At 42.9% G+C, this 24,742-nt stretch overlaps 3 protein-coding genes across 6 annotated transcripts in view; 1 reads left to right on the forward strand and 2 right to left on the reverse strand.

Moving 5' to 3' along the window:
• The window catches only part of ALPK1 (alpha kinase 1), a 35,387-nt gene extending 34,456 nt beyond the window's left edge, over positions 1-931 (reverse strand). The window contains exon 1 of one of the 2 annotated variants that reach the window (XM_071555427.1): positions 859-931. The gene's annotated coding sequence lies outside the window, so the exon portion shown is untranslated. The remainder of the gene's footprint in view (positions 1-858) is intronic. The other variant, XM_071555429.1, reaches the window with a different exon arrangement.
• A 1,184-nt stretch (positions 932-2,115) lies between these two features.
• TIFA (TRAF interacting protein with forkhead associated domain) lies at positions 2,116-6,142 on the forward strand. Of its 2 annotated transcripts, none has more exons than XM_071555433.1 (2): positions 2,116-2,342; positions 4,871-6,142. In XM_071555433.1, the coding sequence occupies exon 2, from the start codon at positions 4,923-4,925 to the stop codon at positions 5,487-5,489; it is 567 nt and encodes a 188-aa protein (XP_071411534.1). In that variant the 5' UTR covers positions 2,116-2,342; positions 4,871-4,922; the 3' UTR covers positions 5,490-6,142. The 2 variants fall into 2 exon arrangements, with proteins under 2 accessions (XP_071411534.1, XP_071411535.1); XM_071555434.1 differs by lacking the exon at positions 2,116-2,342 and adding an exon at positions 2,364-2,566.
• A 1,407-nt stretch (positions 6,143-7,549) lies between these two features.
• AP1AR (adaptor related protein complex 1 associated regulatory protein) lies at positions 7,550-23,160 on the reverse strand. 2 transcript variants are annotated; one of them, XM_071555431.1, is made up of 10 exons: positions 22,925-23,160; positions 20,049-20,097; positions 18,895-18,921; positions 18,121-18,146; positions 16,488-16,584; positions 15,739-15,837; positions 13,492-13,556; positions 12,570-12,643; positions 11,560-11,688; positions 7,550-9,963 (listed from the first exon to the last, which is right to left on the reverse strand). In XM_071555431.1, exons 1-10 carry the CDS (start codon positions 22,999-23,001, stop codon positions 9,698-9,700), a joined length of 909 nt encoding a protein of 302 aa, XP_071411532.1. In that variant the 5' UTR covers positions 23,002-23,160; the 3' UTR covers positions 7,550-9,697. The 2 variants fall into 2 exon arrangements, with proteins under 2 accessions (XP_071411532.1, XP_071411533.1); XM_071555432.1 differs by lacking the exon at positions 15,739-15,837.
• Positions 23,161-24,742: the final 1,582 nt, after the last annotated feature.

Raw genomic sequence — 24,742 nt, forward strand, 5'->3', positions numbered from 1 at the left:
AGATTTCTGCACCATTTCTGCAGATTTCTCAGAATCCCAGACTATTCTGAGCTGGAAGGGACCCACAGGGATCATCGAGTCCAACTCTTAAGTCAATGGCCCACACAGGGGATCGAACCCATGACCTTGGCATTATTATAACCAAGTTTAACCAACTGAGCTAACCTCAGTCTGCACCATTTCTTCAGATTTCTGCACCATTTCTGCAGATTTCTGCACCATTTCTTCAGATTTCCACACCATTTCTGCCTTAAATATTATCCCAGCATTCCCAACTCATCACCAGCCCAGCAGATCATTAACAGAATAGATTTTCTATAACTCTTCTGACCTACCATGAACTTCCCAGAAAGCAAAAGAAACATATTTCCCCTCACTGACTCAGATTTTCTAGGTCAATCATGACTGAAAGAAATGTAAGAGTCCTTAGTACTTGTCTGTTTTCCAGATTTTGCCTATTTAGGCTCTGGAGTTACAGCAACCAGTTGGTGGAAAAATAAGGAACCAACACAGCCAAGCCAAAACTATGTCAAGTCTTCCAGTCTTTGTGTCACAAATACTTAATTAGTCCAAACAAAGTGTTTATTTGCAGTTTCACTTTTGACCCAAGAAATTCCAGCTAACAAAGGAAGTCATTGTCATACAGAAATGAACTCTATTAAAGCATTTGAGCAGGAAGGTCACCCGAGAAGCACAGAGTGCCTGTGTTTGTTTTTTTTTCTCATAAAGGGCAAACCTGGAGTTGTTTTCCTGAAGTTGGCAGAGTTTTAACTGGAGAGGAGCCGTAAATCCAGTTCCTGCCCTCCCCTCCCCTGCATGAAATCACACAGAGCTATACTTAAATCATAAAATACATACCTCAGGAGGTAAAAGTATTAAAAGAATCCTAGCAGAAGAACTCTCTGGTGGCCTGAGAATCAGGATGTTACCCGGAACCAAAGGGCTGACAGGAATTATAACCCTCAACAGATGCAATAAAAAGCAGGATTGCACAATTCTGGCTTTTCCAGGAGGCAGTGAAGTGCCTTTTTGTTTCTGTTTGTGAGCACACAGGCCCAGCCCTGTCTGGTGCATTCTGCTGTGGGAGAAACTTGGAATAATCTGTTTTCCTTCTCTGCTTTTCAACGTGACTTCTTGCAAAACACAGTTTAATTCATTTTCCTTTAGGACATCATGGGAGAAGAGCACATGGAACAGATGAATTAACCTGCATACAAATAAAAGTTACTCCACAAGAACTGTAAAGCAGCTTATCAACCCACGAGTCATTCACCTGTTTGTGGAATATATAAAAAGAACCCACAAGTGAAAAATAGTTTACAAGAACCCACACGGTATTTCAGCAGCCCTGCCAAAGCAAATATTCAATGTTTATTAAGGCACAATCCTTGCCAAACCAAATGCTGTGTGGAGAAGGGAGGACAGTAATATTTGGAATCTTAATTGAAAAGAAACAGGTTTTTCCTCCGTTCTGCCTCTTGTTCTGTGCTGGGGAGTAATATTGGTTATTAAGAAAAATGTTTGATGAGAAAGAATTGCTCCTTTCCTCCTACCAGATGGCAAAGCTGCCTCAGGATTTGTAAAGAAGAAAAAAAAAAAAGGAAAGGGAAAGTTTTCAGCTCAGATTAGATCAGCGTCCAGGGAAAGATTAGGTTATTTCCCAAGTCGGTGCAAATGAGGCTGAACTGCGGTTGCTTAAAGCAAACAAACAGATGTTTTCAAATAATCATTTAAAGCAAACAACCACAGATTTTCAAACAATCACCTAAGAGAGCACCACCAGGTCAACAGTTATGCTTGTGATGTGACTCTTACTCGTGAATTTCATTCTTCAAAGTGTTCATTTCGGGGTTAAAATCACTTTACCTCACACCAGGGCCTGAGGACTCTGGATCTGAATCCTGACCTGGCTTGTGAGAGCAAGACACTTTCAGATGCCCACGTAAAACCCTGGGCAGAGCTGTAGGTATTTAATTGGGTTTATTCACTACAATAAATAATTAAATTGTGGGGGGATTTTGAGGAAAAATAAGCCCAACTTCCGGCCCTCCCCTGCCCTCAGCACCGCCCGCCTCAGCCTTTCCCGCCTCTCCCCTCAGCCCTTCCCGCCTCGGCCGTTCCCGCCTCTCCCCTCTCCCGTTCCCGCCTCTCCTGTTGTCCCGTTCCCGCCTCTCCCGTTCTCCCCTCAGCGCCTCAGGACTTCTCTCCGCCGGCTCCAGGCGGAGTTCCCGGGCGTGAGTAGCCGCTGGATCGCCCCGGCAGAACCGCTGGATCCCCCCGCTGGATCGTCCCGGCAGAACCGCTGGACCCCCCCGGCCGAACCGGAGCCCCGCTCCCCTCAGGTGAGGAGACACCCGGGCCGTGTGGAGCGAGGGGAAGGAAGGAGGAGGGATAGATCGCCTGGCAAACATGGGTTTGTTCATGTTCCCGTGTTCGGTCGGGAGAGCTCGGGCTGGGCAGGCGGCACCGAGCGCTGGGCAGGTGCCGCCTTTGTTTTTAGTGCTCCGCGTCGTTCTGCTGCCTCTGGAAATGGGGATAGTGACGCCTCGGCGAAGGAGAGGATGAGGTGAGGGCACGGTTTTGTTGTTTCAAATGAAGGTGCAGACAAGAGCAGGGAGAAGTCTGGAGTCAATAAGTTTCCTTCTCCTGCCCAACACGCTCTAGTAAGTAGAAGCTCCTTCAGCATTTACATGATGGTACATAAAGTATGGTCTTCAACCCTGGTAAACCTTTAGGGCAGGATTGGCCAGGTGGGGTGGAGATGCCTGAGGTGGTACATGAGGATGGATAGCAGGGTCTGCTGAAGCAATTGGTGGCTGTTCTTCCTTAGTAAATGTAGCCACTTGTAAAAGTCATTAACACGTTAATAAAGCCAGTGTTTTGCACTGGTCTGATACACCCCTGTATACACTTTGGATTTCTCAAAATGTATCTTTATATTGTGGTGTTTTGCATCTCGGAAACCAATTAACAAAGATTAAAACTGAAGCAGAACGTGCTTTTAAGTTGGTATTAAATTCACCTGAAGTCTTGAGGCAGAAAACTGACTCAGTGGGCTGATCTGCAAACTAAGTGAAAGAATCATGGAATTAAGGAATCGATTGAGTTGGAAAAGACCTCCGAGACCATCGAGTCCAACCCTTGGTCCAACTCCAGTCCCTTTACCAGATCATGGCACTCAGTGCCACGGCCAAGCTCACTTTAAAAACCTCCAGGGATGGGGAATCCACCCCCTCTCTGGGCAGCCCATTCCAATGCCTGAGCACTCTCTCTGCAAAGAATTTTTTTCTGCTCTCCCACTTCACTTTCCCCTGGCAGAGCTTGAGCCCATCGTGCCCCCTTGTCCTATTGCTGAATGCCTGGGAGAAGAGACCAAACCTCCACTCTGTGGTTTTCCCCTTTCATCAAAAATGACCTCATGTAACATCCCCTTACTGATGCAAACCAGGAAAGGGCAGAACTAGACACAGACACTGTCCATCCTGCTGACAGAGCTGCTTCCAGCATCCCAGAGCTGAGGAATCCACCAGGAGGAGGGATGGATGCTGGTGCCACTGCAGCTTGTCTCACAGATGGCAAAGGAATAACCTGCCATCAGGGTGTCTCTGTATTCCTGCCAAAAGCACAGATGATATTTCCTAGTTCATTTTAACATGAGCTTTGCTGGAATTTTTCTGTTTCTCTCATATGCACTGTTGTAGCCTACTTCAGTAAGCAAGCTGAGGTTGCTGAGCTGCTGTGTCAGAACTGCTGCTGGTTTTGTGTTAAAGGTGTAAGAAGGAAGTGGGTTTGAGCTTTCACACAGAAAATGATGCACCAACACACCACCATTCACTGTGCTTGGTGTTTATGTACAGTGGTGTAAATGAGCCTTAAAAACCACAAGTCATCTCCATCATCACAAAACGTTTAATTGTAGTGGTGATTCACCTACTCATAAAAAACCCTGATTAAATTGTAAGCACTGAATGGAGCTGATGAGGCAGCTCAAGATCTGTGTAGGACACACTGGAAATTTACTGCAATCCTGCAGGAGAAACATGACAAACATCTGCACTGTACGAAACCAATTAAATGGCTGCTCACATGTTTTGCTGGTGAGTAACTGGGAACTCATTCTCTGGTTCCTACTTAAAATACCAAGACTTTTCTTTCTTGAGACTCAGTTTCAGTGCAGGACAACACTGTGCATTTAGGGACTCCTCAGTGTTTCCTTAGATGTCTCAGATTTTATTAGGATGCACTGCAGTCACTTAGACTTTGAAACAGAAGTTAAGTCAGAATCAAGCATGACCAAACCCAGGAAAAGTTATTTATTTTTAGTTATGCAGCATTTTTAGTTATCTAGCTGGGATTTCCCAACAGGCAATGGGGAAGTACCTACAGCTGGTGACAATTCCTCATTTTAATCTCATGGATACTCCAGCTGTTGCAGTCACTTTACATTCTATCACAGCACTCTAAACACTGTTTTCTTTCATGCAAGAGGCACGTTCTGCCTCAAGAGCCAAAGGAGAGCTTTATACATATTTGAAATATTACTGCCTACAGACAGCCTGGTTGTAAAAATAATTGGATACCTTCCAGTAACAGGACTACAAGGACAGCAGAGCACACGTGCCCAGACAGTGCTTGGACATTTTAAGTCCATAAAGTAAATCTTACTGATAAATGGCATCTTTCTACCTGTGAGATCCTCAGGAAGAGCTTGTTGGCAGCGACGGTCGGAGTTCTGAACTCCCACTTCTTTGCTCCAGTGCTTTCATCACATTTACTGTTGGCCAATTTGCCATAAATTCTATACAGTCTCTACACAACAGCACGTGAAGTTTTTAATGCCACACTGAACCCGATTTCTTTGCTTCCACAGTGATTCCATGCTGTGATTTTCCTTCTTTCTTGTTCTGAGGACTCTTTTCATCATGACCTCCTTTGAAGAAGCCGAGACAGAAGAAACAGTAACGTGCCTCCACATGACCTTTTACCACCCTTGCCAAGAGGAGAAGATGATGTTTCGTTGTCTGAATTTCGGGAAGCGAGAACAGGTCAGGGCAGATGAAATGGCCAAGTTTGGCCGCGATTCCAACATCTGCCATTACAACTTAATGGATACTCGTGTCTCCCGCATCCAGTTCTCGCTGCAGTTCTACAGAAAACTCAACAGCTCTGAGTACATTTTTGAGTTAAAGAACTTCAGCAAGAGAACAAAACTGACTGTGAACCAAACAGAACTGGGGTACTTAAACAAAATTGACCTACCTTGGAAGTGCATCATTTGTTTTGGGGACTACCAGATCTTAGCAGAGGTTCAGGAAGGGGAGTCTGTGGATTATTTTGAGACTTGCCTACACTTGGCTGAGGCACCAATCCTGCAGGAAAGATCCCTGCCATCTCTGCTGCAGCCTGTGCCAGAGAATGGCATTTCTTCCTCCATTTTTCTATCCCAAGACAAAAGCCCCACAGAGATGGATGAAAACGAGCCATGCTAGCAGGGAGAAGGAGCCTGGATCAGATTTTGCAGCCTGCATAACTTCCCAACGTGGAAGGCTGTCACCTCAGTCCAGTGTTCTTGGTGGTTCTCACCGTTGCACATCGGTCTTCCTACTTGGTGTTTTCAGCATGGGCATTCCAGGACATACTTTGTTCCACAGAAACAGATCCCTGGCCCTGCCTTCACCGGGGGGCCACTCAACTCCCTGGCAGCAGGTCCCAGTCCAGAACTGTGACCACGTGCCATGAGGGCATATTGAACAGGCATTATTAACACAGAGCAAGCACAACAGGGCTTTGGTCCCAGCTGAGGAGGGACATAATGTCTCATTGCTTTTGTTATACTTTGTGCTTTGCTTTCGACATGGAATTCCAAACAGGATTTGCAAGCCTAGGTTGCAAACTACAAACACTTTGTCAGCAAAGTCCTTGGAAGTTTATGTGTTTATTAACTTTGCAGCCAGAGTTTTTTCCTCTTGTTTTTTTTAAAATTAAATAAAATCTGTATTTTTTGCAGGTTAACTACCTTTGCTTGAGGTGTAAACAAAGCAGTGTCAGTGATCATGGTATATAAAAATCCAGATAAATTTATTAATAAAAGCATTTGGTTGCTCAGTAGGGATCTGCTGTCTTCTACAACTACATCCATATGGTGAGTAAAACTATTTCCAGGACAGTCCAGATAAGAATCTTTCACTGCCACTACTCTGGGCTTTCCAAAAGTGCCATTGCACCAAGATAAGAGCTGACTGAAATACATTCAGTAAGTTTTCTGCCTCTACCACCACCCACCCAAAGTATTTTAGGTATTTCTCAGGTTGTTTCAGGGAAGTTTTTCTTTGCCAGGGGCTCAGCTTTTCATTACTTGTTTGGGTTTTTTTCCCACCAAGTATTTCAGTTTGCTTGACACACTGGAAAGAATCAGATCATACATAGGAGTTACCCATCTTACCATGCCTAAATATTAGGCTGCATTTCAGCATTAATCATTCCAAGAAAACCATAATTATAACTGAGGGGAGGAACAGCTGAGATTAAAGCAACCAACCACAAGCAAGAAAAAGTCATGGGACAGGCAATGAAACTCAAACACAGGCTTATGTAGGATTTGCCTCTTCATCTCATCCCTGCCAAAAATACCACGCTCCATCTTTTCCACTCTTGGAACAATGATCATACTTTAACTTCTACAGTCTTTGGCCTTGATGTCCAATTCAATGCTTTGCACTCCCAGTAAACAGCTCTGTTCCTATTAGTGCTCCTAAATTATGGATGACGTGCAAGATCTTGTTTTTTACTTCTCTGGGCTTAAAGAACAGGTTGCTCCCAGTATCACTAAGCACTGTTGTTACTCTGTTTCTATTCACTGGCTCTGTCACAGAGGACATTAACCTATAGCACTGATCATGTTAATTGCTTACCATTTTTGTTACCTAACCAAGAAGTGACAGCCCCAATCTGAAATTCTCAAGGCAATATATTAACAGAAGTATTTACAAACAGCACTTAGCAAAGAAAAATCTGGTCTGCAGAGTTGAGAGCACAGAGTCTCAGTTTAGAACCAGAGCAGAACATTCCTTAGGAACCAGGAGAACATCTTGGAGGTGGAAAGAAATCCCCAGCAATTTATTGGCTTCCAAGCAACAATAATTTCTACTATATTTACCTGGAGTAATATTCAACCACATAGTAAAATATGCACTAAAAAATGAATCCTTTCCTATCAGAATGTCAATTTGATGAGAAGAAGTTAATTTACACAAGGAAGGTTATTTTACCTTTGAAGTATGAAGGCATAGCTGCTCATTTCCAATAGGAAAAGGGCTCCATGCTCCAGAATTCCTCAGGTCCTCTGTTAATGCAACTTGTTTAGAGCTTCTTTTCTAAAGCAACAGGTCTTGAGAAGGGATGTTGTGGGATTCAGGAGTTAAGGATGTGGATAATTATATTTTTAAACCTTCCTTAGCTGATGCACAGGTAATTTTAGATAAGATTTTAACAATTCATCTTCACACAGTGCCTTATTTTTTTTGGCAGCCCAAAAGCCAGCAAGAGAGAGAACACTGCCAAACATTAAGACTGACTGAAAATTTTAATGACTTTTAATTTTGTACAGATATGCATTTTACAGTATCATTCCACCATTTTCACAGGAACTGTTTGTAGACTCTCTCCATTTCTTAAATACCCACAAATACTGAGCAGCATTTCCACAGTTGCTGAGTGTGGTGCACTGAGCTCTGACAATGTTACTAACCATGGTTACTGTGTGCCCATCACAGAAAAAGCCTTCAGTCAGCTGGAATCAGCTTCCTTCTTCCTACATTTTTGTTCATCCCAAGAGCAGGACCATCAGCAAATCGACTTCCTCAAGGCATGCTCAGGACCAGCTCACCTCATGGTCACTGGCCAGGAAAAGGAGTGACCAGTGCAGGGAAGGTGAGTTTCAGCAGGTAAAAAAACCTCATTATTTACATGTTGAGGAAGTTGCCTTCATTCCCAGCAGGAATATATTATACAAATAAACATCCAGGGGAAGTCACAGGGCTGTAGCTTATGCCAAACCCAAAATATACAGTTGATGTGTACAAATTTTTAAAGCTTATTACAGGCATTGCAGACATAAATAATGGCAATAAAGTATTTTCAGTGACATGGCTGCAACTGAAATCAAGAGATGGGATGTTACCAGCAGATTTATCTGTTATTTCATGTTATTTGTACATATTCAATCCAGTGTGCAGTATTTTGTTCCCTATCCACACTCATGTCCCAAATATTCTACAGAGTCTCAGATGATTTAAAGCAGCAACACAACTTTTACCAACAAATTCAGTTCTGATAATGAAGTTTTATTCCTTCTCACAGCATGTTCCTTTTATTCCATCATGGTGAAGTTACACCCCGTTGCCCTTTTTTTTTACCCAAGGAAAACCAAAACAGCAACACAAAACAACAGTACAGTAGAATGGCTTTACTTTGAAACTGGAAACTTTGGGGAAAGCTTGAGATCTACAAGTGTTTTGCAGGTCATCTTTTTTTTTAAAAAAAAAGTGTAATTTACATGAAGTATCAGGGGAGACCACACAGCACGTGACACCAGATGTGCCATCACTGAACAGGTCCTTGAATTTCAGCCTGTACTGACAGGACTGACCATCCAGTTTAGAGGCACAGGAAAGGCAGAGCACTTAAACACACTCCTAAAACATGAACCTTTTTCTTTTTAATAGAAATGCAGTCTTTAGGTCCTTGTTCTTCCCACCCCCAGCAGCAGAGCAATCATCCCTCCCCCACTTTGCTCACAGAACATTGATCTCAATCACAGAACGTTGATCTCTATAATTGTTCCAGTCCAGCTGAATTATAAATTTTCCACAACTAAAGAATTTTAAGGGCCCTGCACCTACAGATGTTGGTCTGTAGGGGAGGGGCAGGGAAGTCAAGACTTTGGTCCTCCCAGTTCTCTACTAGATACTGGTTAAAATTTCCATTTTACTGACACATAAAGAATTTATATTTTAATTTTATTTTTGTTTTTCTATCTAGCACACACTTTTACTAAGTCTGGCATATTATACAAGACATAATCTTACCTAACCTGATTTATACTGTGTTCATTTGAGGTTAACCATGCTTAGCATAAAGGAATTAAAAAAAAAATAAAATAAAAATAAAATAAAGGACAACTCAAGGCTAGGAAGACTTTAAACCTGCCAGGGAAAAATCTGCAAATTGCCACGTGTCAGATTTGTTTTGCTGCTCTTACTGCACCCTCTAAACAGCTGAAGAGCAAGTCAAAAAGCACAGACTGGAAATAAATTTTTTTTAAATTATTTTTCTATATTCAAGTATTACATAAATTATATAAGACTTTCTGACATAAATATTAGGCCAATGATGAATTTTAAAAACAAAATCAGTACAAACACTGAGAAAAAAAAGGCAAGTTAAAATAGAGATATGTCAAGCCATGAAGCTTCAATTAGTGCAGATAATTTCATATTAAATCCAGATATCCAGAAATATACACAAGTTTCCACAAAAGTTGAGAAGGTAGATGATAAAATTGCACTTAATTCTGAACTCATTCAGACAGCAAGTCATTCCCGTTCCTTGCCCATCCATTTATAAAAAAAGGGGAAGCAGTTCCAAAAGAGCAAAGGTTGGTTTTGTACATTCCCTTTGGCCAGAGGCAGCAGCGTCACTATCTGTCCTGGGGGTCGGAATCCGAGAGCCTGCCCTCTGGAGCGCACAATTCCAGCACGGGATTCACGAACCCCGCGTACTCCGAGTTGCCGTTGTCGTCCATCTCGGCGCTGACAAAGTCGTTCTCCCACTCCAGGCCGTTGGAATCGTCGGAGGCCGACGCTGGGTGGCTCCCTGTCCTCCTGCTGTTGAACTTCAGGGCTGCCTTCAGGATGTCCTCCTCTGTTTTGGAGCGTTCCCGCATCGGGATCATCCTGGTCATGCCTGGGATTTAAGAGATGCTCGTGAAAATATGTCATTTTGAGGGAAGCATCTTTGGGGCTGGAGCGGGGCCAGAGAAGAGCAACGAGGCTGGAGAAGGGACTGGAGCACAAGTGCTGTGGGGAGAGGCTGAGGGAGCTGGGGGTGTTCAGCCTGGAGAAGAGGAGGCTCAGAGGTGACCTCAGCACTGTCTGGAACTGCCTGAAGGGAAGTCGTGGCCAGGTGGGGGTTGGTCTCTTCTCCCAGGCACTCAGCAATAGGACAAGGGGGCACGATGGGCTCAAGCTCTGCCAGGGGAAATTGAAGTTGGAGATCAGAAAAAAATTCTTTGCAGAGAGAGTGCTCAGGGATTGGAATGGGCTGCCCAGAGAGGGGGTGGATTCCCCATCCCTGGAGGTTTTTCAGCTGAGTTTGGCCGTGGCACTGAGTGCCATGATCTGGTAAAGGGACTGGAGTTGGACCAAGGGTTGGACTGGATGATCTCGGAGGTCTGGAATCAACCCAGTTGATTCTATGATTTGTGCTTCTGGTTCTAGGTCTAGGAAAGGTCTTCAGTTTGTCTGGAAGGGTGTATTTAGTTTCACATAAAATAAGGCAAAAGATTGCTCTGAAAACTGCCCAAGGTTCTATTAAAACTGCCCAAGGTTCTATTAATTTTGCCAGTAATTATAGACTTTCTCATGGTGTACCAAAACCCTCCCAAACCACTGGAAAGGGAAAAAGGCACCATAAATCCTCCCCTTATTCACTGGACTCCTTGTACATTCCTAAATAAACTCCCCTTTTAAATCCAGAGGAACTAATTAATTATAATTAAAAAGGTGCATATTGCAACTGAAACACACAACTTGGGGTAGGGGAGCACAGGAAAAAAATATCCAAGGGATGAATTTTTCCCTTTATCAGAGTCAAATTACAGATTTTATGTTAATGTTCCACACGTGTTTCCAAACAGCTAAATAATAATATAATACACAGTGCTAAACATTTAACCTGCAAACTGTCAAAACCAGGGCATTAAAGCAAAAATAAAATCAGCTCTGCATTGGCTGAAAGAAATCTTGATTTTTGGTGAGCTTTTCAGGAGTCAAGGTCTCAAAATTTTGGATAAACTTTGAAACAGGACAAGAGCTTTTGCAGATTTAGTAAATAAAACTATTTACTAAATGAAAGAAAATATCTGTATCACACAGCAGCAGCAAGGAGGGGGATGTTCATTGGAATACAGATCTAAGTTCCCACTAAAAGTTATAGTAATTGGGGTTTTTCCCAAAATAGTTCAGACTCCTGACCAATGTCCACATATTAAAAGGAAGAACAAGCTGTTCCTTCTGGGCCTGGCTCAGAGGAGGGCAGCACTTCCCTGCCCTTTGTTTTGTTGGGAGTTTACAAGTCAGTTCCACAAAATGCAGGGAGGGAGGCACTGACTGCAGGATCCAAATAAATTAATTCATTTACAGTTTAATCCTTACAGACTTGCCAGAAATTCCATCAGAATTAATGTTTAAATCACCTGGAAAATGACTTATTTCCAAACACCACAGTTCAAACTGCCAACATTTGTGAGTTCAGAGAGCAACTGGAATGCAGAATAAATACCTTCTTCATCTTCCCACTCTAAATCCAACGAGGTGCTGTCGTCGTTCCCACTCACTGATTTGGTTTTGGTCATTAAGTCACAGCTGCTCTCTGTGTTGGGTGTCAGCACTGTGGCATCAGATGAAAGCCCTGCATGAAAAATAAAATGCCTTTTTAATCCATAATCATACTTGAACTTGAGGCTGAACAGGCAAAAGTAGAATTTTCAATTAAGCTTTTATTGTGCCTTTTTTTGAGGCACTTTAAACCTCAGGGATATTGGAAAAGGCACTTTATCATTTCAAAGCATTATCAGTAGTTTTTAATAGTCAACATCACTAAGATATTAATTAGAACTATAAAGGGATTGAATAAGTTTATTAACAGTCAATATCACTAAGATATTATCTAGTTAGAACTATAAAGGAATTTATTAAGCTGGACTTGTTAAAAAAACCCCAAACAAACAAAAAATCAACCCTCCAAGCAAACAAACTACTGGCAGTATTTCCTCAAGAACTGCCATCAATCCTCCAATTTCTTACTGATTATCATGTGCTGTCATCAAGACTTATGGATAAAATTCATAGAATTGTTTTCCTTTAAACTGGAATTTCTGAATACAGGCAGCCAAATTCCCTCCTGTGCTTTGTTAAGAAAAAAATAACCATTACTATGATTCTAATTATTCTGCTAAGAGATGATAACAAGAGGTTGTAAATATGATTCTGATTATTTTGCTAAGAGATGATAACAAGAGGTTATAAATATTCTGATTATTTTGCTAAGAGATGATAACAAGAGGCTCTAAACACACATCTGCATCTTTAATACAGAGTCAGGTTTTACAGGAAAAATTCACCACTATCTTCTATCCATCACATAAAAAGAACTTTCAGATTTTTTAATACAGATATTAAAAAATTATTTTATACATCTGTGTAGAGATAAAAATATAAATAATGTTTATTTAGAAAAATAAACTCTGTGCCCCTCAACACTTAAAGACAGGCCTAAGGAAAGGGACTTACTACTGCTTCGAAAAGCTTCATACTGGAATTTTGCATTCCTTAAGAAAGGATCCAGATCTTCCTCTGCCACAGCACTGCAAGAGCAAGGCACAATTTTTCAGCTTTCTAAACCTCTGAGGGTGACCTAAAAAATGTTAATGCCCCCCAGCTCTGTGCTACAAAGACCTCAAACTAAATTCTTTATAAAATGATCTAGAAAATCCCCTTCTGTTCCTGTTCATCACATCCTCCCCCAGCCTGTGCTTCTGCTCAATTTTTAGTAATATTTTCAGTTAAAAATGAATTAACTTTTGTCTCAAAAGCTCTTCCCCTCTCTTCATCCCTTTAGATAAAATCTTCTTGATTTTCTATTTCTTTTTTTGCTGATGAATTCACATCCTGCTCCTGCAGGCCTTTGTTTCTAAAATCTGGCTTGTTCCTACTCACATTAAACCTCAGTTTTCACAGCTCCTTTTCTAACTAACTGAAAACCCCTTTCTTCCCCCTTCTCTTCCATGCAAAAATAGGTGTATTTTAATAGTTTTTTCTAAACTTAAAGACCATTCTACACTGTATTTATTTGGGTTTTTTTGTTGTTGTTTGGTCTTTTCCCTCCCCAACACCGAAGGTGGCAGTGAAGAAAATTAAATTAAAAATATTAACAAAGAATCAGGCAGACTATATAACCCATTCAATTAGTGCATTTTTAATGGGTATTTCAAGAAGGGTCCTGAATAATATTTTTCTGTTAACTGAGATTTTATATACACCTTTTAAATTTAAAATCCTGGATTTGGTGTGTGTGTATTTATCAGTGGCTGGGAGTAGGTTCAGTTTATAATAACTCCAGTGCAAACCACAAGGAGTGCAAACCACCCCCTTAACTTTGCAGATGAGGAACAGGAGTACAAACAGTTGTCAGGAATAAAACATCATCTCTTACCTCTGAAAGTCTCCATTGTTTACAGCATGTGCTGCTCTCTGAGTTATCCTTTGCTGCCTACGTTGCTATCAAGAGAAGTACATTGTTGAAAAAGCTGAATGCAAACCCTCAAGAGTTACATACTCAAACACAGCTCTCAATAAACCTATTTCAAATTCATCCCCCCCAAAATCCAGTTTTTAGAACCACTTCAGCCATGACTGCACCTGCCTATTTTTATTATTTTTTTATTACTGTCTTCTTAAGCCCTCAGGTATTTTCAACTCACAGCTGACACCTGGGTGGTGTTTGATTTGTTTTGCTCCATGCACAGGAACAGTCACCCTAAAAAGAAATATTCCCTACAAATCCTTTTATCCCATTCCTCAGCACTGAGTGCTTTATAATAACAGCTTTAAAAGGATTAATGACTCTACACTCTTACAGCTTTCATGGCATCACTGGGCAACAGCAGAAGAAAAAATGCAAGACAAGCCATCAATGCATTTCTTTTGTTATTACAGGAACAGCAGACATGGAAATAGGGTTGTCCTTAAGTTTTGGGATTTAAAAAACTTATGTTGTCTCAAGTTTCTTTTTCCTGCCTTGAAAAAATGGGAGCATAAAAACCAGGCACATGAACTCTCAGAATAAAGGTAAAAGACTTAGAAACAGTAACTGTTCACTGGTTATGACAAAGACTAAGATAAAACTGGTTTTAGAGACAGGTCTGATGTATCCACTTAGTGAAAAATCCATTCTCAGCCTTAATGGATCTGTCTCTGCTGAAGAAAAGCAGGGCTAAAGAAACCAGAATTTTTCATGTCAACTTCATCTAAGAGTTGCTCTTTGCTGGGTAAATGGTGTGTTGAGATAATTGCACTGGAAATAGAATTTTGCAGTCCAAAGATGATGATGGCTTTGGGTTTTTGTCCTACTTTCCATCTTGGATATAATAATAATAATAATAATAATAATAATAATAATAATAATAATAATAATAATAATAATAATAATAATAATAATAGTGGGTTGAAACCAGTGAGGAACTGAGAAGTGCAGAAGTAGAAATATCACATTATGGTGGGTTTTAGATGAGAAGACTTCAGTCCTCATGGAGAAAAAGACAGAAATTTGGCACCAACATAGTCAGCAAGTTGTCAAAATCAATTACTGACAGATGCAACAACTTTTATTTAAGATTCAGATACCCACATAATATCCAAGTTAAATTATCTCCCCATTTTGCCAGGTCACACACCAATATCCAGCACTGTCAGCTCCAGGACACACATATATTAAAATTCTCTGCTCTTACAAACCCTGACTTTTAGTAGGGCAACATCAGCAGGACAGATGAGTTTTAAAGGAGGCCAAACTTCCAAGGAAAAAGCCACTTTGCCCACAAGATGAGCTGAGTGATGCACTCAAAAATAGGCTCTGGTTTATGGTGCATATCAAAAATGCTTCCTTAGAAATCCAAATAATCCTTAGGGGGTTTGAGGGGTTGGTTTGTACAGGAGATAAGTGGTACTAATTTTACATAAAAAGGAAATGACAGTCTCTATAATCCACTCTATCTTATGTCCTGACTAAGGGAAGTGAATATTAAAAACACTGAAAGTCAAGAAAAGTAGCATTTCTTGCACAGAACTTCTACAAAAACCAGTTAATACTATTAAAAAAAATTAATCTACTTTTGCTGGCTTTATATAGCCCAGAAGTGTCACTAAAAAAAAAAAAAAGGCAGGCAAAAAGGTCAGAAAGAATTAACCCTCCCACACCAAAAGGCAAGAGGAGAGAAAGAGAAATGTGAAATGTGACTTGGTGACATAAATATTATATTAAAATTCTACAGCAGAGTCCACTCAAACCAGAGAGATAAGGAACAATTAAGTGCACAAATACATAAAGCACATTTTACAAGTCTCATTGACACCATAACATGGGCTTAATTTCAGGGGGTTTTTAACCATCACAGATCATTTTACATTTAAGATCAGCAACTTCTCCATGTTATGTAAGGAGTGTGTTCAGCTAATTATAGATTAAAATTACAGCTCGTTCCACTCTATACTTGGCGACAGAAGCTGTTTCAAACAATTATGGTGATTTTCAGCTGCTCCAACCAGCTGCACTTTTGAATCTTGTATTTCCTTCTCCACTTCACAAGCCAAAGCCCTCAGATGGGAAGGGAATCAGGGAAGTTCTGCACACAGGGGAAGAGAACAGAGGCTCTGATATGTATTGGGGTCTTTTTCCCCTCACCTCCAAGAGCTTTTTCTGCTTTGCTGCCCTGGCTGCTTCACGTTGTGCAGCATATAAAGCCTCCTCTTCTAGTCTTAACTTCTCCTCTTGTAAGGCTAACTGTGTATGAACAAAACAGTAATGGTTAACAAAAGCAGAACCTGTCTATCTTCCTATCAGCAAAGCCATAAGTGCAAGAAAAGAAAAGAAAAGCAGCTAGAAAATAAAAATAAAATAAAATTGACTCCAGCTAAAACATTAAGTTAATGTGACAGCTTTCCCCCCACCAAATACCCCGAGAAATTTAGGCAGCTATTTAACAAACATCATTATTACTGAACTTAATATGAACTGCACAAAGATTTAAATCTTTTCACTTCCACAATCATTCCAGTTCTACACTGTATTCCACATTGTATTGAATTAAGTGCTGCAACACTAAAACAAAGCAATAAATTATGTGGGTTTATTTCCTTAAGAAAAGTTGTGGGAAAAACTGTGCACAAGAAAAGCTGAATCAAGAATATTCCTCATAAAAGAAATAAAAAATCAAGACTATTCCTCAAATTTAACAGACCCTAAGCAGAGACCCAGCCTATTAATTCCATTTTTCAGCTAAGAAGTAATCTGTGTTTCTTGGACACTAAAAAATACCCACTGATTAACAAAATAATCCAATTGTTTTATGGACTCTCCTGTTGCTCAGGGTTGATTTTAACTTTTCAAAAAGAAAACCCACCCATACTGGACTGGTCATTGTAACCACTTACCTCTGTCTGAAGCTTCAGGTCAACAACTCTCTGCTTTTCAGCAATGGAGTCGTAGTGTCTCTCCTTCAAGTCAGCAATTTCTTCCTCAGTCAGAGGTCTAAAAGCAGGGGAGAAACACAGAAAGGCTCCAGCCATCTATTATTCATGCCTGACAACCCTCATTTGCACTTGAACACACCCATGTGGTCTTTCCTTTAGTGCAGATCCCACAAGCTGCTCCCCCTGAGAGCAGAGTTCCAAAGTTCCACTTCACTCAGGGTAATGCTGTCTCCTCATTAGTACTATATATATTATTTATATCTTTATAGAAAACATATTGTCAACACATGGCTTGCTGACAGACCCACTGGAACAGAATGATTATTATCATTGCAGCCTAAATCTCACTTTTTTGCTTGTTTTAGAATCATAGAATCATAGAATGGATTGGGTTGGAAAAGACCTCTGAGATCATCAAGTCCAACCCTGGGTCCAACTCCAGTCCCTTTACCAGATCATGGCACTCAGTGCCACAGCCAAGCTCACCTTAAAAACCTCCAGGGATGGGGAATCCACCCCCTCTCTGGGCAGCCCATTCCAATCCCTGAGCACTCTCTCTGCAAAGAATTTTTTTGTGATCTCCAACTTCAATTTCCCCTGGCAGAGCTTGAGCCCATCGTGCCCCCTTGTCCTATTGCTGAGTGCCTGGGAGAAGAGACCAACCCCCACCTGGCCAGAACTTCCCTTCAGGCAGTTCCAGACAGTGCTGAGGTCACCTCTGAGCCTCCTCTTCTCCAGGCTGAACACCCCCAGCTCCCTCAGCCTCTCCCCACAGCACTTGTGCTCCAGTCCCTTCTCCAGCCTCGTTGCTCTTCTCTGGCCCCGCTCCAGCCCCTCAATCTCTTTCCTCAACTGAGGGGCCCAGAACTGAACACAACACTCAAGGTGTGGCCTCCCCAGTGCAGAGTCCAGGGGAAGGGTCACTGCCCTGGGCCTGCTGGCCACGCTAGTTTGGATCCAGGCCAGGATCCCATTGGCCTTCTTGGCCACCTGGGCACACTGTTGGCTCCTGTTGAGCTTCCTGTCCCTCAGTCCCCCCAGGTCCCTCTGCCTGGCTGCTCTCCAGCCACTCTGTGCCCAGCCTGGAGCGCTGCAGGGCTTGGGGTGGCCAAAGGGCAGGACCTGCACTTGGCCTTGTTGAACTCCATCCCACTGGAATCAGCCCATCTCTCCAGTCTATCCAGATCCCTCTGCAGAGCCCTCCTGCCTTCCAGCAGGTCGACACTCCCTCCCAACTTGGTGTCATCAGCAAATTTACTGATGATAGACTCAATCCCCTCATCTAAATCATCACTAAAGATGTTAAACAGGACTGGACCCAACACAGACCCCTGGGGAACACCACTGGTGACCAGCTGGATGCAGCTCCATTCACCAGCACCCTCTGGGCCTGACCCTCCAGCCAGCTCCTGACCCAGCAGAGGGTACACCTGTCCAGGCCATGGGCTACCAGCTTTTCCAGGAGTGTATTATGGGAGACAGTGTCAAAGGCCTTGCTGAAGTCCAGATAGACACATCCACATCCCTTGTTTGTCCCTCACTTCATTTTGCTTATCACAGAGGGAAGGAGAGGCCCTGAATCTCCCAGTCTTACCTGTGACTGCTTCCTGGGCTTTCTCCCTGTTGAAATAATAATAAACAAAAGTGATTTCTTTGAGAATTCCAGCAATCAATCCATTAAAAGAAAAACCAACATGAAATCACAGTTTCTCCCATATATTACTTTTAAAATTAGGGGGGGGAAATACACTGTTTTAATTTGAAATTAAAACAAAAATAAATTTTGTTATGCAATCAGCTGAAGTGGCTGACTAAGGAAAACAAGCACATCCAACTGAAAATAAATATTCTAGTGGTGTATTTCAGGAACTAAACTATTAGTCCTCATCTTTTTAAATACACTGAAAAACGTGATGTGTGTCCTGCCCATTAACAAGCTGTGCTTAATTTAAGACTGAAGTTTTAAGGCCAATTTCTATTTTTCTGATGTCCTGTGCAACCTGTAATTGGGAAGACAGAGCATTCCCACACATTTTCTTAGCAAACCAACCCAGGCCCATTTGTGTTGTCAGAACTTGCTGAGTTTTGCACAAGTTAAAGCAGAATTTGCTCCTCGTGTAAATCTTCCAAAACACACTTTTCCCCCCCTCCCTTCCTGAAACAGTTTACTTCCCATACTCCCCAAAACCAACCTCTTAGATCTCCATCCAAACTGTTAAATACTCATTCCTAGAGCAAGGAAAACTTAAAGTAGAACCCCCCCTGTGAGGTAAGTCAACAACACAGCTAAAGTGGGAGGAAAATACAGATCTTGGGACCAGTTTTCAGGGTTGTAGGAGCAGGTTCACACGATGCCCCAGGTACCCACCTCATCACTCTCCACCAGGTTCTCAAACTGTATAGAAAAAGAAGTAAATAATATTTGCAATTTAATATATAAGTCACTAAAGGCATAGATTTAATATATATTTCATTTGTCTTTTAAAAACACTGATGGCGAATGAGACTGTAACAGCATTTATGAAAGTCTCTACTTTTAGAGGAATTATTACTTTTAGAGGAGGACCTGCCTTCTTACCAATGTTTCTTTGCTCAAATATTACATTCTCCTAAAAGGAGAAGAGTCCAAGTTAAAACCCAAAGCATTCTAAGCTGCACAAACTTGTCCAGCAGAAGCTCAACTATCACATAAAAAAAAAGATAATAAAAATTATCTGTACTATTTTCAGTACAGTCACCCTAAATTTAGTCAGTCCATGATACAGAGGTCAGTACTTACAGCAGGACTCCTTATTGACCTAAAAATTTGGGAGGAGAATAAAACCCTCTTTTCCCTATCACATTTCTGTGGAAGGAAAACCTTCTCCTAACTGGAAGTTGTGCACCAAACCAGAATTCCTCCACCATGTGTATCTGTGCCCATTCTTGAAAGCCAAAGCACTCATTACAGTAATTAATTTCATTACCAGGGGCAATCTCAGTGGTCTAGGACTTCCAGACCATAAGAAACACTCAGAGAAAGTAAACCAGGTTATTCCAAGAATTTCAGCTTGTGCAAATTAACCTTCCACTACCCTTGGCTTAAAGGAGTGAGATTTGGAGGCTGAGGAAGGACCCCTGGAGTGAACAAACTCCAAGGGAACCTCGTCAGATTCTTCCTGTACAATCTGAGTCATGATCCTGCCACCAAGAACTAAATATTCTGCACTTAGACAAGCAGACAAATCACTCCCAGCACAGAAGAGATGACAGATGCAACAGGCAGACTGTGGAATGCTCTGGTGATGAGTATCAGATCACAACAGGTTCTTCTCTTCCTCCCAAATCACATATTCCAGTGAGATGATGTATTAATGTTCTGAGGTGCTGTAAGAAGACTGTAATTCACCCCCTGCAGCATCAATTTGGTCTGGAATAACCCAGAGTATTTCACTGTCCATCAGCTGCAAAAAGTGTTAAAGGCATTGCTGAGATTCAGCTTTTCCCACTTGTGCTTAAATCCCTATAAATGTAAGCACTCACCTCTATAGTGAAGTGTTCTCCTGTTGAACATGTTCTAAAATACTTGGATCTGGAAAAATAAGCCCACAGTTACACTACAGAAGAGTCTTCAAAACACAGCAGAAGGAAAACGAGCCCAAGAATTTAAAATAGCTTTTAAAATATGTTAAGTAAGTATAAAATAACCATAAAACCTTCATGTATTCAACACACCGAGTTGTTGACCTGAGCTCTGCCTCGCTGCCACAGTGGGAAGAGGCAAAAGCATGTGAACATTTTCTGTACAAATGGAGAAAAAAAATAAAACCCTCAAGAGATGAAATCACAAAACCCTCAAGAGATGAAATCACTTATCAGGATGCTGGACTTGACATTTACAGACTATCAGCGTGTTCTGCAATCTCTTCAATACAATTCTCTCTCAAACACCACGATTCCAGGCAATGTATGAAAACATTGTTGCTCATCATGGTACTTAACTCTTTCCTGGCACCTTGTACAACATCAGTGTTCAACAGCACGTTTTATTTTGATCCCGTGGCACAGACACAAGGTTGAACCTCAGAAAAATGTCTATGAAGAGGTTAAGACAAAACTTTTCAACCACAAAAAAAAAAAGAAAAATAATCATGGTCTAATTTTGTACAGGGAATCATCTCCTCCTCTTTAATCAGAATTCTCCCTGGTTTATTTTAATTCTTTTACAGAGGACAGTAAACATTGTCCTCTACAAAACCCAACCCAGCATGAAGTTACCTGAGTACATTTTCAGCAGCCAAAGAGGTCTGGCCACCATCCAAGATTTACACTCAAATGTAAACACGCCTCAGTCCAACATCCATTTCATCGAACTGTTTCCAGTTTCGGGTTTCCAGCTGCAGGTGCTGACTGGCCCCAGGAACAAACCCAGGGCCTCAGGGGTTTCTCCACTTGCACAAAAGATCGTTCAGCACTTGCAACCAACACCGACTTCCACAATAATAAAAGCCACACATCAGCCAAAGCCTGAATTATTTTAATCACACCCCATTGCAGCTCCAACTCATTTTTCTTTGGAAGTCTGTTTAGGGAATGTCTCCCCTGGCAACTTGTTGCACAACCCACTTGTTCCTCCTTGCACAACCTTTCCTGCCACCAAGGAACCGTTTGCAGTGGATTCCCTGCTGTGAAACCAGGGGGGAAAGGCCACTTGAATTCCTGCACTACATGGCAGGTGCAATCGGGACACGTGGCATGAACACTTAGAGCAATTTCCCTGCTGGCCTTGTGTGGTTTTTGGTGTGCAGGAGCCAACACCATTAAGAATCTAAGCCCCAGGAAATTGTTTCAGGACTATCTGTGCTGTTAACACCAGTATAATTCCAGTTTACAGCACCAGGCATGAGGTGAATTATTTCCAACTTCACCAACACACAAGTTTCAACCTTCAAAGTATTACAGACCAACTTTTCAGCACTCTGTACATATATATATATATTTTAAGCACAGTTCCAAGCAAGGCAATTTATGATCTTGCAGGTTATCAAAACACTTGTTAAAATCTCTGTACTTAATTATTTAATTGAGAGTTTATTTCTTGCAGTCAAATCTTGGAGCATCTAAAAATAATGAAGTGTGTGGGGGGAGGGCTCTGAGTGATTGAAATAATCTTTAAGTTGCTAAGTGATGAAATAATCTTTAAATTGATAAGTGAATGAAATAATCTTTAAGTTGATAACATTATGCTGTTTCAGAAGTAGCAAAATGTGCATAATTTGGTAGCAATCTAATTTGCAAACTTGAGGTATTGGCCTATGAGTGGAGACTGAGCAAAAAACACAGGTGGAGGAAGAACCTTTCAACTATTCTCTGTTTTTTTTCAGAGCACAAGAGACTGCTGCCTGCTGTCAAGGCATTTCAGATGCTCTCCTACCCTCTGCCAGAGTCCTAAAAATACAAGCAGGTATCCTCTACACACACTGCCCTGGTTTTTCACCCAGTTATCTGGGAAGCAGCTTGTCTTGAAGCCCTTTTAGGAGAAGGGGAGACTTGCCTGCCAGAGCTGATGTGAAATAAGAGGCCACGAGTTTGCAACATGTAAAATGCTCAGTGTGTCTGTCCAGAACTAATTCTATCCTAATACATCAAAAATTAGTGATATAAGCATCAAAGACGACTCAGCATATGGAAAAAAACACCTCAAGTTTTTTTTACAGGTGGCATTTTCTTCCCCTGTTGGCTCTTCCACGAACCGGTTGTTGCAGAATGAAACTGGGGTTACACATTTACAAGAGATCTGAGCAGGAATGAGTTCACTCGAACCATTCTGCGAGAGATGTGAGTTCATCAGAACCATTCTGCAAGAGGTATGAGTTCATCAGAACCATTCTGCGAGAGATGTGAGTTCATCAGAACCATTCTGCAAGAGATGTGAGTTCATCAGAACCATTCTGCAAGAGGTATGAGTTCATCTGAGCCATTCTGCTCCCAATTCACCCCAAAAGCGTCTCAGCCTCTGACTCACGGAGAAGCCGAGCTCACATTGCAAAAAACCGGGCTTTTTTCCGCACAAACACGGCCGCCTGCCCAGTTTTTGCCAACTGACCTGAAAAACCTTCCTAAGCATCTCCTGCCGGAAAAACAACACCGCTGGAACGGGTGAGGAGGAGCCGCTTACCCTGGAAGTGCATTAGCCCCGACCGCACAAACCGCACGGAGCCCGGCGCGCTCCCGGCGGCTCCATCCGCCTCCATCCCCCCGGGATGCCGCTGGAAGGGGCGCACCCAGACCCCGCACGGCCCCCGCAGCCCTGTGACCCCCTGCCACCCCTCGGTGCCCCCGGGAAGGCGGAGCCGGCACCTCCCCGCCCCGGGGAGGGGAAAGGAAGGAAGGGACAGCCGCGGCTGCCGCTCGCTCACCCTCCGCCGCGCTGGAGCCGGCCCGCATCCCTCCGGAAGAACAGCCCGCAGCACCACTGCGCCCAGCAGTTCCCCATGGCATCCTGGTGGGAACAGCGCCGCCTCCTCCTCCCTTCCAGCGGGATCAGGCCGCTCCTGGCATCGGGATGGGCGGCCGCGGACCCCCGGGAACAAAGCGCCGGCACAGCCTCATGGTGGCTGCGCAGGGGCGGGCGGGGCTCGGCCCGAGCGACGGCACCGCCCCCGGCTCCGGCAGCACCATCAGCACCATCAGCATCACATCAGCCCGCCCCGGGGCCGGCCCAGCCGGGCAGAACCCCGCCCCTATCCCAGATCATCCCATGCCCCTGGGAGCAGGGATGGGATCACCGTAGCCTGTGTTTTAAAAGGGAAAAAAATATTACAGAGTTCCCACGGTGGGGATGGGAAAGCATCGCCAGTAATGACGCTCTGGAGAAAAGGATTTCAGTCAAAGTCTCTGTTATTAAGAGAGGAAAAGGGTTTCTCCCCCATTCATCAAGCCCGGGCTCGGTCAGTGCCATTGAGGTACCAGCAGGCTGCAAACACACCTGGAATGAAGGCACTGTAAGGTTTAGCAAGGTGGCCCATCATTCTTCAGGCTCTCTGGCTTTGAATTACAGCACCACGCTGACAGTGGAGGCACAGAATCCTGGAGTGGTTTGGGTGGGGAGGGACCTTAAAGCCCATCCCGTTCTATTGTCCCTCCCTGCAGGGACACCTCCCACTATCCCAGATTGCTCCAAGCCCTGTCCAACCTGGCCTTGGACACTCCCAGGGATGGGGCAGCCACAGCTTCTCTGCCCAACCTGTGCCAGGGCCTGCCCACCCTCCCAGGGAACGATTTCTTCCTAATATCTAATCTAACTCTGCCCTTTTTCAGTTTGAATCCAATCCCCTTTGTCCATGATAAGTTAATGGTGTACATTGTACCCATGTGGTTTGTTCCTTCATTTGATGGATCCAAAAGTGTCTCAGGAGGGGAAGAGTTAATTGCATTCCAGGAGAGCTCTCCATTAACAGCACGGGACAGATGCCAGGCCCCAGAGAAGGCACTTGCTAGTGATGAACAGGAGAAGGTAGGAGGAATGTCATAAATCAATGCCAACCCAGACCTGATTTTTTCCCTCCTGATAATGTGAGGTCAGCCTGGAAAGGTGCATTGCAGGGATGGCGTGCAGGGAGTGAGGATGAGGGTGAAGGAGACATAAAAACAACCAGGAATTAATTACAGAGGGTGACTCATATCAACGTGACTCAAGAGAAATAGAGTAAAGCTTCCAGAAAGTATTATTGGGATATATGATGACTCCTGACGCTGTTTTCCAGGGAATTGGCAATTTGGCAAGGCATAGACTGCTCCTCTCCCAAAGAGGAATGTTGCATTAGTCCCAACCTGACAGGTGCCCATAAACTTCTTCAGACAGATTGGACACCTCATTTCCTACAGGACCCTCAGCTGTGCAATGGAGGGCACTGAACCGAGGAGAGAATACTGGGAATATCCACATGGAATGTCCTTGTTTCTGCAGCTTCTGGTTGTGTTTTCCTACACGTGTCCAGCCATGCAAGCCAGGTCGGGGTGAGCAGAAAACCATCTCTGGGTGCTGCATCCATCACTGGATGGAAAGAACAAGAGGATGTTGGATGAAGACTACATTGGATGGAGTCTCCATCACTAAATAAATACACAGGGATGCAGGATAGCTTTTCAAGACAAAATGCACAGCAAGAGCACTGGGACAGACACCTAAAAGCGAATTATTTTCGCCTTTTTCACGGCCACATCCTTGGCAACAC

The sequence above is a fragment of the Pithys albifrons genome, chromosome 5, assembly GCF_047495875.1.
Source record: "Pithys albifrons albifrons isolate INPA30051 chromosome 5, PitAlb_v1, whole genome shotgun sequence".
NCBI classification, from domain to species: Eukaryota; Metazoa; Chordata; class Aves; order Passeriformes; family Thamnophilidae; genus Pithys; species Pithys albifrons.

Bases quoted from the DNA above. Each gene is read 5' to 3' on its own strand.
- TIFA (XM_071555433.1), top strand. From the start codon at position 4,923: ATGACCTCCTTTGAAGAAGCCGAGACAGAAGAAACAGTAACGTGCCTC.
- AP1AR (XM_071555431.1), bottom strand. From the start codon at position 23,001: ATGGGGAACTGCTGGGCGCAGTGGTGCTGCGGGCTGTTCTTCCGGAGG. The intron at 18,147-18,894 runs GTGGGTACCTGG...TTATTTCAACAG, and splicing joins ACCTGGTGGAGAGTGATGAG to GGAGAAAGCCCAGGAAGCAG. The intron at 13,557-15,738 runs GTGAGGGGAAAA...TTCTCTTGATAG, and splicing joins AGCAGAAAAAGCTCTTGGAG to CAACGTAGGCAGCAAAGGAT.